The sequence below is a fragment of the Salminus brasiliensis genome, chromosome 13, assembly GCF_030463535.1.
Source record: "Salminus brasiliensis chromosome 13, fSalBra1.hap2, whole genome shotgun sequence".
In the NCBI taxonomy this organism is placed as follows: Eukaryota; Metazoa; Chordata; class Actinopteri; order Characiformes; family Bryconidae; genus Salminus; species Salminus brasiliensis.
In genome coordinates this window covers 35,694,763-35,706,639 of record NC_132890.1, presented here as the reverse complement: position 1 = coordinate 35,706,639, position 11,877 = coordinate 35,694,763, and the positions used below count along the sequence as shown (strand labels likewise).

The following is an 11,877-nucleotide window of genomic DNA, read 5'->3' as shown; positions in this document are numbered from 1 at the left end:
TGGTCAGATTGATCGTTACGGTTGACCAGTTTGATCATGATGATTGACCAGCTTGGTCAGTTTGATCATTATGGTCAGTTTGATGATTATGGTTGACCAGTTTGATCATGATGATTGTCCAGCTTGGTCAGTTTGATTATTATGGCCAGTTTTATCATTATGGTTGACCAGCTTGGTCAGATTGATCGTTACGGTTGACCAGTTTGATCATGATGATTGACCAGCTTGGTCAGTTTGATCATTATGGTCAGTTTGATGATTATGGTTGACCAGTTTGATCATGATGATTGTCCAGCTTGGTCAGTTTGATTATTATGGTCAGTTTGATCATTATGGTAAACCAGTTTGATCATGATGATTACCAGCTTGGTCAGTTTGATCATTATGGTCAGTTTGATCATTATGGTTGACCAGTTTGGTCAGGCTGGTCATGATGATTAACCAGCCCTGCCAGTTTGGTGGGTATGTTCTTGCCTAGATCAGATTCGTGTGTGGTTTCTTTCAGGAGGCTCCAGATCTCCAGGTTTAAAAGCCATATGTTTGTTTTATTTACTGCAGGATTGGAGCTGAGTGTATAGCCCTAAAGCAGAGGAGTCAGAGGAGATTCCTGACTGCTGTGTCAAGCTGGGACAGGTTTCCACAATCTGACGTTGTTCTTACCAACTGATTCAATCTGCTCTACGACTTGTTTCTAAAAAAAGCTCCTACTGGGTTTATCAAGCCTTCCTGAAACACGTCACGGAGTGGGCGTGATGCATGTGGTCAGGCTCTCCCCGGATCCCCATGTCCCAGGCTGTGAATGTCCCAAACGACCCGGAGCCTGGAGATGAGCTCAGATGTGGACGGCAGGTTAGGAAGCTGTGAATAGTGCAGTGGACCATCCTGTGTGTCATCCCAGTGTCCTTCTATGCTGGCGCGTGAGACTAGAAGTGCGGTGTGCTGCATGCCATTCGACTGAGCGAGCGAGAGGGGGGCGTGTAGCTCCTCCCATCTCCCCGCCTCTGCTTCTGCTGCTGCTGCTGCTGCTGAGGAGACGGAGGCAGTGAGTGGGAAGAGTGGGAGGAGGGAGAGCATCACCGGAGCGCGTAGGCATGAGGGTGTGTGTGCGTGTATCTGTGTGTGTTTGTGCGCGCACGTGGGCTCAGCATTTGCCTGAATCACTCATTTGCAGACACACAGAGTGTTTCTGCTGCCATTCTGCTGCCACTCTCTGCAGTTGCTCTCAGATCAGGGTAATCACGAGCTCCCTTTTACGCAAGCCTGTAGCTCTCTCCAGCTGTGTCCATTCATCCCGCATCACTCACACATCTGGCTCCATTCGGCTGAGTGGACAAGTCCAGACCCCCTGCGGACTGATGATGGGGGTGGTAGTGTGTGTGTGTGTGTGTGTGTGTGTGGGGGGGGGGGGGGGGGGGGGGGCTCATCATAAGAGTGTGCTGAGCTTAGCTGAACATTGTCTGTGAGACATGTGAGGCTCGCCTGAAGCACGAGGCCACCCTTAATTGGACGTGTTAGCTGATCATCATGTCATCATGTCAGCACCACGGTGGCAAGGGGGCGGAGCCTCTCATTTATAGTCGTGTGTTATTGAGCAGAATGTGTAGATGATTCTGCGTCATGGCGTGCTCCACTTTCTGCTCCTGTAAGTGGGCATCTGCACACTTCTCCACTATTCAGCTCTTAGGCTTTCAGATATTTGATGCCTGATCTCCCAGCTTTTACCTCCCTTATCTCTGCACTCATTCAGCCTCATTCATTTCCCACTCATTTGTTATCAGTTGTAGTGCTGCTGGGCTCGTGCGCGCTGGGGACCAGCTCTGCTCAAGGTAAGTGTGTGTTTAGTTTCCAGTGCTTTGTATGTGTGGAGATATATATATATATATATATATATATATATATATATATATATATATATATATATATATATATATATATATATAGGGTATAAGGTGCTGCTGCTGCTGGCTTTTAACAAATCTATGTGATGGGGCTTTGGGCACAGAGGAGCTCACTACCTAAAAATAAGTTGAAACATGAGAAATTCTGTGTGTTTGTGTTTATGGTAACATACCTAACACAGCCTAATGTCATGATAATATAATGCTAGAAAGAAAATTGCACTTATTGCCCAGATAATGCCTAAAAAAGCATATGGTATATATAAATATATATGTATATATGTGTGTGTGTGTGTGGTAGTAGTGTGACAAGAGTGCCTAAATACATTCATATGCTGTGTATATGGTGTATATACACTATATATATATATATATATGTATGTGTATGTATATGTATATGCATACACATATGTATACACATATATATATATATATATACATGTACATTTATATGTATATATGTATGTATGCATGTGTGTGTGATATTAGTGTGATTAGTGTGATGTATTATATGTAAATATACATATATATATACATTTACATATACACACATATACATGTACACATATATGTAAATGTGACACGAGTGCCTAAATACATTCATATGCTGTGTATATGGTGTATATACACTATATATATGTATGTGTATGTATATGTATATGCACACACATATGTATACACATATATATATATATATACATGTACATTTATATGTATATATATATGTATGCATGTGTGTGTGATATTAGTGTGACACGAGTGCCTAAATAAATACCTATGGTGTATATATGGTGTATATTATACTATATAATATATATATATATATATATATATATATATATATACATGTATTATATGTAAATATACATATATATATATACATTTACATATACACACATATACATGTACACATATATGTAAATGTGACAAGAGTGCCTAAAAAAAGCATAATAGCATATGGTATATAAAAATATATATGTATATATGTGTGTGTGTGTGGTAGTAGTGTGACAAGAGTGCCTACATACATTCATATGCTGTGTATATGGTGTATATACACTATATATATGTATGTGTATGTATATGTATATGCACACACACATATGTATACACATATATATATATATACATGTACATTTATATGTATATATGTATACATGTGTGTGTTTGTGTGTGTGTTTGTGTAGTGGAACAAGAGTATGTGTATATGGTGTATATATATATATATATATATATATATATATATATATATATATATTATATATAAATGTGTATTATATGTAAATATACATATATATACATTTACATATAACACATATACATGTACACATATATGTAAATGTGACAAGAGTGCCTAAATAAATACCTATGGTGTATATATGGTGTATATATAAACATTATAAACACACACACATATGTATATATGTGTCATAGTAGTGTGACAAAAGTCCTAAAAATGATCTCTGTGTATTGCCTCACTATGTTGTGAGTGGTAAGTGGTTCACTGTGTTTATTCTGCTGCTTAGGACAGTGTAATAATTGCCAACTTTTTTATCTGATGAAGGAAGTAGGATGCTGACTCACTCCTCTGGGATTGCTTTGGAAGGAGAAAAACAATGCTTTTGTAGCTTCAGCCTCCCACCTACTGGAACTAATTGGAAAATAAGTTAAATGCTTATTTGTCAAGTTCTGTTGTAAATGATCTCATGTTTCAGGTGGTCCAGTGAGTGGTAAGGGGCTGTAGTGTGAACTGGGTTGTTTCAGAGTGGAATCATATAATGAAGTGAAGCATACTGTTGGAATGATCTCGGTGTAATTGGGTTGCATTTTTCCTGTGTGTTTTTTTATTTTGTAGCTGCGTGCAATGGGACAGAGACCAGGTAAATATTTCGCCCTTTTGTAAATGCAGGACTGAATATTATAAAGATGAATGTCATAAAATACAGAGGTGTTCATGATCGGTTATGTTACAGCCAGTGGTGTGGTGACCTGTTATATGACGTTAACAAGTATACCTGTTGCAATGGAAACATTACCGAGGGCTCCCACATGGCCTGCTGCGGAACCACCGCCTACAACACCATGACGAGTTCGTGCTGCAACAGTAAGTAACCATGCATGTTCGGATTCTTCTGACTCTTTTGAAATCTAGCTTTCAAATGTTTAAGATATTCACGGTCTATTAAAAACATATGCAGAACAGAACACTTGGCAAATGTGTGGGATATTTGGGAAATTGTCAAATGTTAGACTGTTCTTTGATGAAGTTTTAAAAAAGACCGCAAGATAGGATGCCAAAAATGTGACTACACAACTAGCAGACTTCGCCCTATATCCTAGTGGTAGTGTGAGGTGATGATAAAGTTGTTGGCGCTTCCAAACTTATCTGGTGTCCTTCAAACACACAGACCATGAAACTGTGCAGGGCTGTCAGTTCCCAGGACTAAAATTGATAACCATTGCTTTGGAACAGTGCCATAGACCAGAGGTCTTCACATCCGGCTCTGACACTACTTAGCCAAATTCAGGTCCCATGTGGTAATTAGGCAAGTCCTCCCCAAGGACCCCTATCACTATTAAAGTCCATAGTTGCTTGTTGATTGTAACCTGATCAGACTACAGTACAACAGTGTCTGTTAATACCTTATACCATTAGTGTGTCTAAAGCCTCTGCCTTTGTCTGGAATTATTATTCCAGCTGAGAACCTAACTGCTATTACAGCTATACCTTGCCCAAATGGTACAGCTGGCCTCAAGCATTGAATTATCCCAGGGGCTACAGTCCTCTTGGATTAGCATTATATTCATAGTGAGGCAGCTATGCTGCCAGCAAAGTAACAATGAGATTGCAGGTTGATGGACCTTGTCAGGGCGGAATATTTGGAGAGGGATGTTGCCACAGCCACTGTACTCAAAACGGACCATTTGAGGTCCAAAATGGAATGGAGCTCTGCCTTAGGAGAACCACTGGTAGATTGTAGGTTGCTAGTGGTCCAATCCAGTGGTCCATTCCAGTGGTTTCAATCCAGCTCTTAGGGCTCCTCACATGGCTCCACAGTTTTTCTTTATCACAGCTCCCAAGATGCTTGGGGAAATTGTTGGAGGAAGCATATGCAAGAACTTGGACCTTTTTTGAGAGTCCTGAGGACTGGTTTGAGAACCCCCTAAAAAAGATACTGGCTTCCTTCAACAACCACAAGGACCTGAAAGAACCCAAAGTGGTTTCCAAAGAACTATTTAAAAGTCAAAGAACCCTTTCAAGTACTGATATAAAACCCTTTGTGCGTGAGTTATTATAAGTTATATAATAATTATAAGTAATTATAAGTAAGGGAAAAAAAATTGGCTCATCAAAATGGAAAGCATCCTGTTTTACCCACAAAGTTCTGATGTATCTGCTGGTTTCTAGAGCACAACTTGTTTAGCCGTAGCCTTCAAGCAATAGACCATGTGTGCTCCTGCATTGTCAGCATGGAAACCTGCAGACCAGTCCTGTGTGGAAAAATGAATAAAATTAACATCTCAGTTTTGCAGTTGTAATGACTCTGCATGTTCCTGCTGAACAGCCCCCGTCTTATGCTTAATCCTGCATCGTGAAACTGGTCTAAACACACTACAGTTTCTGTGGAAATTAGACATGTCAATCGACCCAGGCACAGTCAGACTCCCATCTGTTTGTACTGAAACCTAAAGGCTGGGAATGATGGCATTGTGCCTGGAAAAGGGGGGGGGGGTGGGGGGGGGTGGCAGTGTCTGCGACGCCAGCTTCTTAGAAGGGAAGGGAGTTTTCACATTAGCGTTCATTTTCCGGACCCGAGAGCGCTTGTTCTGAGAGTTTGGTATGTTTGGTCAAATGTGAAGTTGTTGAGCTCGAGACCGGCTCATAGAACTGATCTGTGGTGCTCATGAAATTGTTGGTCTGGGGTTTGCTTCTAAGGCCAGACTACACCAAGAGCCCTTCCAGCTTCAAGTACGGCTTTAATCCTTTAAGATCCACGGAAGACAAGCGTCCAGACTTTATTCCTTCTTGCTCCGAAGTGGTGGAACGAACTTCCCCTGGGTGTCCGAACAGCAGAGTCCAACGCTCGCTGTCTTCAAACCCAGACTGAAGACCCTCCTCTTCTGAGAGTACTCAGGCGAAGAGAAGAGTATTATGGTCTCCATACTGACTTGTGTTTAGTAGAGTCTGAGATTAGAGGATTTTAGTCTATTTAAACTAGCTGAGGTTCTTCTTCAGTAAACAGTGAAGCTCTTTTGTAAGAGCGTCTGCTAAATGTCATAAATGTAAATGGACTCTGGAATGTGCAAAAACTTTGCGTGATTGGTTCATTTTGTAAGGTGACTGCTTTGACTTATCACCTGCATGGCTAAAAGAAACCTTCTCTTATGAGGACAGCTTCTTCCTGCATGGTGAAATGCCATGACTCCAGAAAGCATCGTTCTACACTGCTTGTGTGTGTTAGTAAATTAAGGAAAAGCAATAAATGGAGGAGCCTAAGTCTTAACATTTGGCAAAAGCTCACGCAGAAAAATGTTGTTCGAAATTGCGCAATCAATCCACAGTTTATTTGTGATTCCTCAGTGTGAAAGCCAACAAACGATAATAAGCCCATCCCCCAAACAAGCCCAGAATCGAACCTGTGAACCTGTGTTTTTATCCACAAATTTCTCCTGCTGTTACCCAGCATTACATCCTGTAGTCAGACCAGCCCTGTGTGAATGAGTCTGGACACCACTGGTCTCTTTGATTGAGAACAATTAAATTACAGTTAATGGGTCTTTAATTAACATTGCAGTTTTGCAGCTGTAATGTGCCCTGATTAAAGCCCTGTCTGAGAAAGTGGCTTAGGGGCCTCAGAGATTCCTTCATGATGGTGAAATCCTGCATTGGGAAGTCTGATTTCACTGTGCCTGGAAATGTGGGAGTAAGATCGCCGCATCCTAGTGTGCCTAGACATGCCTGTCTGTGTGACTGAGTGAACGATTCGAGAGAGACAGCAAAAGATGAAAAGAAGATAGGAGTTTTTGTAAAGTGGGTATGAGCAGCCTCTGGCAGACTCACTGAAAAAGAAGTGATGCAATAATGGTGAGCAATGAGAGGTCATTGATGATTAGGTTACTTACTAATCTTTATCAAATGTTATTTTAATTATTATTTTTAGCCAATTACCCAATCCGCTTGTTAGCTCTACTCACTCCTATCAGATGTAATGCTCCCGCCACTGGGAGGGTGAGGCCTGACACATGCCTCCTCCGACACCTGTGCAAAAAGCCAGAACTACCACTGATGCAGCCAGTCCGCTCTGAGGAAAGCTCTGGGTACCCAGCTCTGATGCATCAGCTAGAAAAAGCCCATGGTGGCCAGCATCACATGTGGCAACTCATGAGAGGGGAGAAAAGAGAGAGAGTGTCATCTACCCAACCAATAAGAACAAGGCCAACAGGCTCTTTCTGGCTCCGGCTGCTGATGGCAGGCAGCAAGAACCAGGATGTGAACCAGTGGCGGCCCATTCGTTTCCTGATATGGTTAACCTTTCTGATGCCATACATTACTGAGACTGCATTCACAGGATACCAGGATGACGTGGCACCAGTCCAGTTTGCTTTGCCTGAATGTGACCTAAGTTTTACACAATGTGTCCATATGTTTGTTCTAATGAATGCATTTAGCTACTTTAAGTTGCTCCTATTGCTGAAAGTGCCTTCATTCCCAGCAAATGCACACACTCAAGATGCTTGTCTAGTCCCTGCAGAGAAATACTGCCAATAGAATAGGACTATGCCAGGATTGAGCTGTGGAGCAACTTTGGAACAATGGTGGAGCTCCATCCAGTCCTTTTGGGATGAGTTGGGAGGTTGGGGATGAGGTGGGGTGGTGATCATCATCCAACATCCTGACCTCACTGACTCTCCAAAATCTAGTAGAAAGTCTTCTTCTCTGGACAGTAGAGGCAGTTACTCCAACAAAAGCAGGATCAGCTCTTCTTAATCCCCTTGATTTCAGAAGAAGCAATGAATAAGCAGGTGTCCCAATACTTTATACTTTTGTCCATTCAGTGCAGTATTAAAATGTGTTCTTTGACTTGTAATGACATTAAACTAAAGATTTTCTACCAATCCAAAGAACAGCATCCAAACAGTTCTAAATCTAACCATTGCCTGAAGACTCTCCTCTTCTGAGAGTACTCAGGCGAAGAGAAGAGTATTATGGTCTCCATATTGACTTGTGTTTAGTAGAGTCTAAGATTAGAGGAGCTTTGAATTTTTAGCCTAAAGAACCATTCAATGATCCCCATTTTTCAGAATGCAGGCTTTGTAATTTTTTTTTCCATAGAGAATTTGAGCTAGACAAATTCTGCAGTATTTGCATTGAGGTATGTATAATTTTCAAGCAATCTTAAGCTTCTTCAATAGTTGGCACATCCCTCCTGAAAGAAAACAGCCTGGCCAGCTCAATCTTAGCATAGGATATGTTTTAATTTGACGCTTTTGATGGTTTTGCAGGTCCACAAGCATGGCCAAACTGACCAAGCTTGACTAAGCATGACCAAAATCAAATGCAACATACACAGTACTGGTCAAGAGTTGCTTAAGCTGCTAGCTTACCAGTATAGGGTATGTTTTTGCTTGGACGGCCAGCTTTTCAACCACCTTGACCATAAAAGACCAGCTTAGACCATCTAAAAAAAAGCATGGTAGCCAGCGTGTACTCAGTTTATGCATCTTTGTCAATAGCCAAGCTCATCAGTAGATTCTATTCCTGTGGAAAGGCATCCACAACCCCATGTGTCGAGACCCCTGCAGATCAGAACACTCAGTCTCATCACTTTCTAGTAAAATGGCATGTTACCAAAATCTGCCTCCACTTCGGATAGTGACTCATTTTACCAGGATAAGATCCACACAAAACCAGACAGGCATAACATCTGGGCTCACAGACTTGCACAAATGTCTTTTATCAGAAAAGGAACGTTTCAGGGCTTATGGGGAAAAGTTTTATAACTGCTACTGGCCCCAGTAGCACGGCACCTTAGTGGCAGCCAGGTGTCCTGTTCCAATGACTGCTCAATGACTGCTCTTTCACTTCTGCATGTTCCACTTTGATCTAGCTTCTTTTCTTGCTTGTTCTTTCCTGCAGATACAATTACCGTTGGCTTGAGCCAGGCTGTGTCTTATTGCTGCGGATCCAAGACTTACAACCCTCTCAATCAGATCTGCTGCGGAGGACACATCCAGAACAAAATCACCGCTCAAACCTTATGCTGTGGCTCAGGTATGCTCAGCGCTGTAGCAGCTCATAGTAAAGCTTCAATAACTGTCCTAGCTCTTAACACATGGGTCTTTCAAAAAAAGGCTCTTCGGTAAAGTCTGCAGCTTCAAAAAGAACCATGAACCATTCAATCTGGGGTTGAATGGTTCTTTGGATTGGTGAGAAACCTTTTGCAGGTGGTTCTATATAGAAATATGGTTCTATAAAGTACTAAAAAGGGTTCCACTGTCATTACGGGTCAGAGAACTATTCGCACTAGTTTAGTAGAACTCTCTATGCTTGGAGTGAAGGGTTGAGCACTAATGATGACCACTGCAGAACAGTCATTTGACCAAGGGTAAAGGGGGTTGTTGGACATAAGAAACAAAGTTTACCGCCCAAACCAACTGGCGTAGTGTAGTGGCTAACAACAACCCCACCTACCTACCCATCCAATGGTGGGCAAGAACACAACACTACCCCAAATAGAGTCCTTGGTGTCTTTCGAACTCTAGTGCATACCAAACCAGCGGGCCGAGACCACCTGAGCAGGTGTGGTTCGCTTGGGGTATGAATACAATACAAACCAAAGGCATCTTTGGTACCAGCCGTGCCCCCTTGCTCCACCAACGCCATGCCGTCCACATCCAGCTGCCCACGTTTAACAGGGCTGTGTCTCAAAATTATTATTAAAATCATATTTTAATATATTTAATACTAAAATCGAGACAGTGGGATTTGATAAGACAGGTTTAAGGGTCCAGCAATTAGATTTATATTTTTTATTATTACTATTATTATTATAATTATTTTATTTCCCACTAGTTATTCTGTAATTTGTTGGTCATACATCACCTTTTCCCACTTTTTTCTGTATTGGACATTTAACAAACGCCAAACCCACCTGTCACGATTTCTCAGCTCTCTCCTAAACACGACATTATTCAGTTTTTGACCAAGTTAACAGTTTGCTTGGGTTTTACAAAATGTGACCATGGCAAATTGAAAGTTGAAAGCTTTGTAAACTAACACTGGTGTGCAGAATTCAAATATAAAATATAGTTATAAATATATATCGACTTACATAATGGTCATCAGAATGTTTATGTCCTTTAAACTTAGTACTGTATCAGTTAGTGGTTCATATGTGTATCAGTGGAGCCCTGATAATAAAATGCACCAATGTTTAATTAATAATTTAATTTATAGTGATAATCATTGCAGTACTCTAAGTTACCTTTGTTAACAGACAAGTACAGACAAGCTGCATTACTGGCAAAGACTGTTCCAAACATGGCAGTAGTTAATTCAGCTGATGGTACAATTGTATGTGTGTAGACTGCTTAGAATGAATGGGCCTACGTAAGGTCAAAAGCCGATCTGCACCAAGAGCCCTTCCAGCTTCAAGCACGGCTCGGCTCGACCCGCCATCCTTTAAGATCCACGGAAGACGAGCGTCCAGACTCCTTACTTTCCTGCACTGAAGTGGTGGAACGAACTTCCCCTGGGTGTCCGAACAGTAGAGCCCAACGCTCGCTGTCCTCAAACCCAGACTGAAGACTTTGCTAAGAAGCAGTAGAATCTGCTAAATGCTTTAAATGTAAATGTATGTACATAGTAATATTAATAGGATAATCTCTTTTGATTGTTGGAAATTTGGACTGATCAAATGAAAGACTGGTGAACAGTAAAGGGGTGTTTCAGCTCTTCAGCTGATATGTCCTATTTGTAAACCTGTCATCAACTTGCTCTTCCTCAGAGTTGTTTGAGCCGAAAGGAAAACTGTGCTGTGGACCAAAAGATTTGAAGATGCTCATAAACAAGACCACGGACAATGACCTGTGCTGTGGAAACAAGTCGTTCAACAAAGCCAAGCAGTGTTGCTGTGCCCTAACCCTCGAAGTGGAGGATCTCAGCAGCACATGCTGTAAGACATATGGGACCACAGGTTTGTGTCGATTTTTAATATTTATTTATTTTCATTTTCTCCACAATTTAGCTATTTTCTCATGGAAGCTTTCAGGCTATGACAATGTAGCACCCTCCTGATGCTGAGTAGATGCTAAGAATGGCTCTAAGTGACCTCTTACCTAACTCTTTATTTTCAGGCGTGACCGTGAGACCGTCATATGTGAAACCAACAACCTCTTCCACCACGTGAGTCAGTCTGTCCGCCACACCTACCTCTCGGAAAAAATTTGCTTTATTTCGTAAGCACTAACGTTGTGTTCCAGGTACACAGTCCTCTGTAAGACGCTGGGAGACTGCCATACATTTCCAGAGAATCGTGATTGACAGTAATGAAGTAATATTATTACATGACATGTTTACTACTACTTAGAGTCTTTAATGAAGGAGAACATCTCAAACACTTTACTTGAGCACTGCTTCATAACATTCATGAGCTGGAACAGACCAGTCCAGGGGTAAGCTTATGATTGGGTTTGATGGTTTAGCTGGTTTATTAGCATTTATGAGCAATCTGACCAAGCTAGACCACCAGTATGAAAAGGCTTGACCAAGCCGGTTGACCAGCAAGACCAAGCTGGCCAACTAGCATGATCAGCTTCCCCAAGCTGGTCAACCAGCTTGGTCAAGCCTTTTCTGATACTGGTGGTCTAGCTTGACCAAGCTGGTTGACCAGCAAAACCAAGCTTGTCCAGCAGCATGACCCATCGTGAGCAACCTGGTTGACCAGCAAGACCAAGCTGGCCAACTAACACAATCAGC

The 11,877-nt window shown here is 41.7% G+C and overlaps 1 protein-coding gene across 1 annotated transcript in view; it reads left to right on the top strand.

The window, feature by feature from the left end:
* The first annotated feature begins 1,619 nt into the window (after positions 1-1,619).
* LOC140575319 (uncharacterized) overlaps positions 1,620-11,877 on the top strand; it is a 29,397-nt gene continuing 19,139 nt past the window's right edge. Inside the window, exons 1-6 of the mRNA XM_072695585.1 lie at positions 1,620-1,826; positions 3,754-3,778; positions 3,872-4,002; positions 9,037-9,171; positions 10,907-11,095; positions 11,256-11,304. Of these exons, the coding sequence (XP_072551686.1) occupies positions 1,700-1,826; positions 3,754-3,778; positions 3,872-4,002; positions 9,037-9,171; positions 10,907-11,095; positions 11,256-11,304 (656 nt within the window). The 5' untranslated portion in view covers positions 1,620-1,699. The remainder of the gene's footprint in view (positions 1,827-3,753; positions 3,779-3,871; positions 4,003-9,036; positions 9,172-10,906; positions 11,096-11,255; positions 11,305-11,877) is intronic.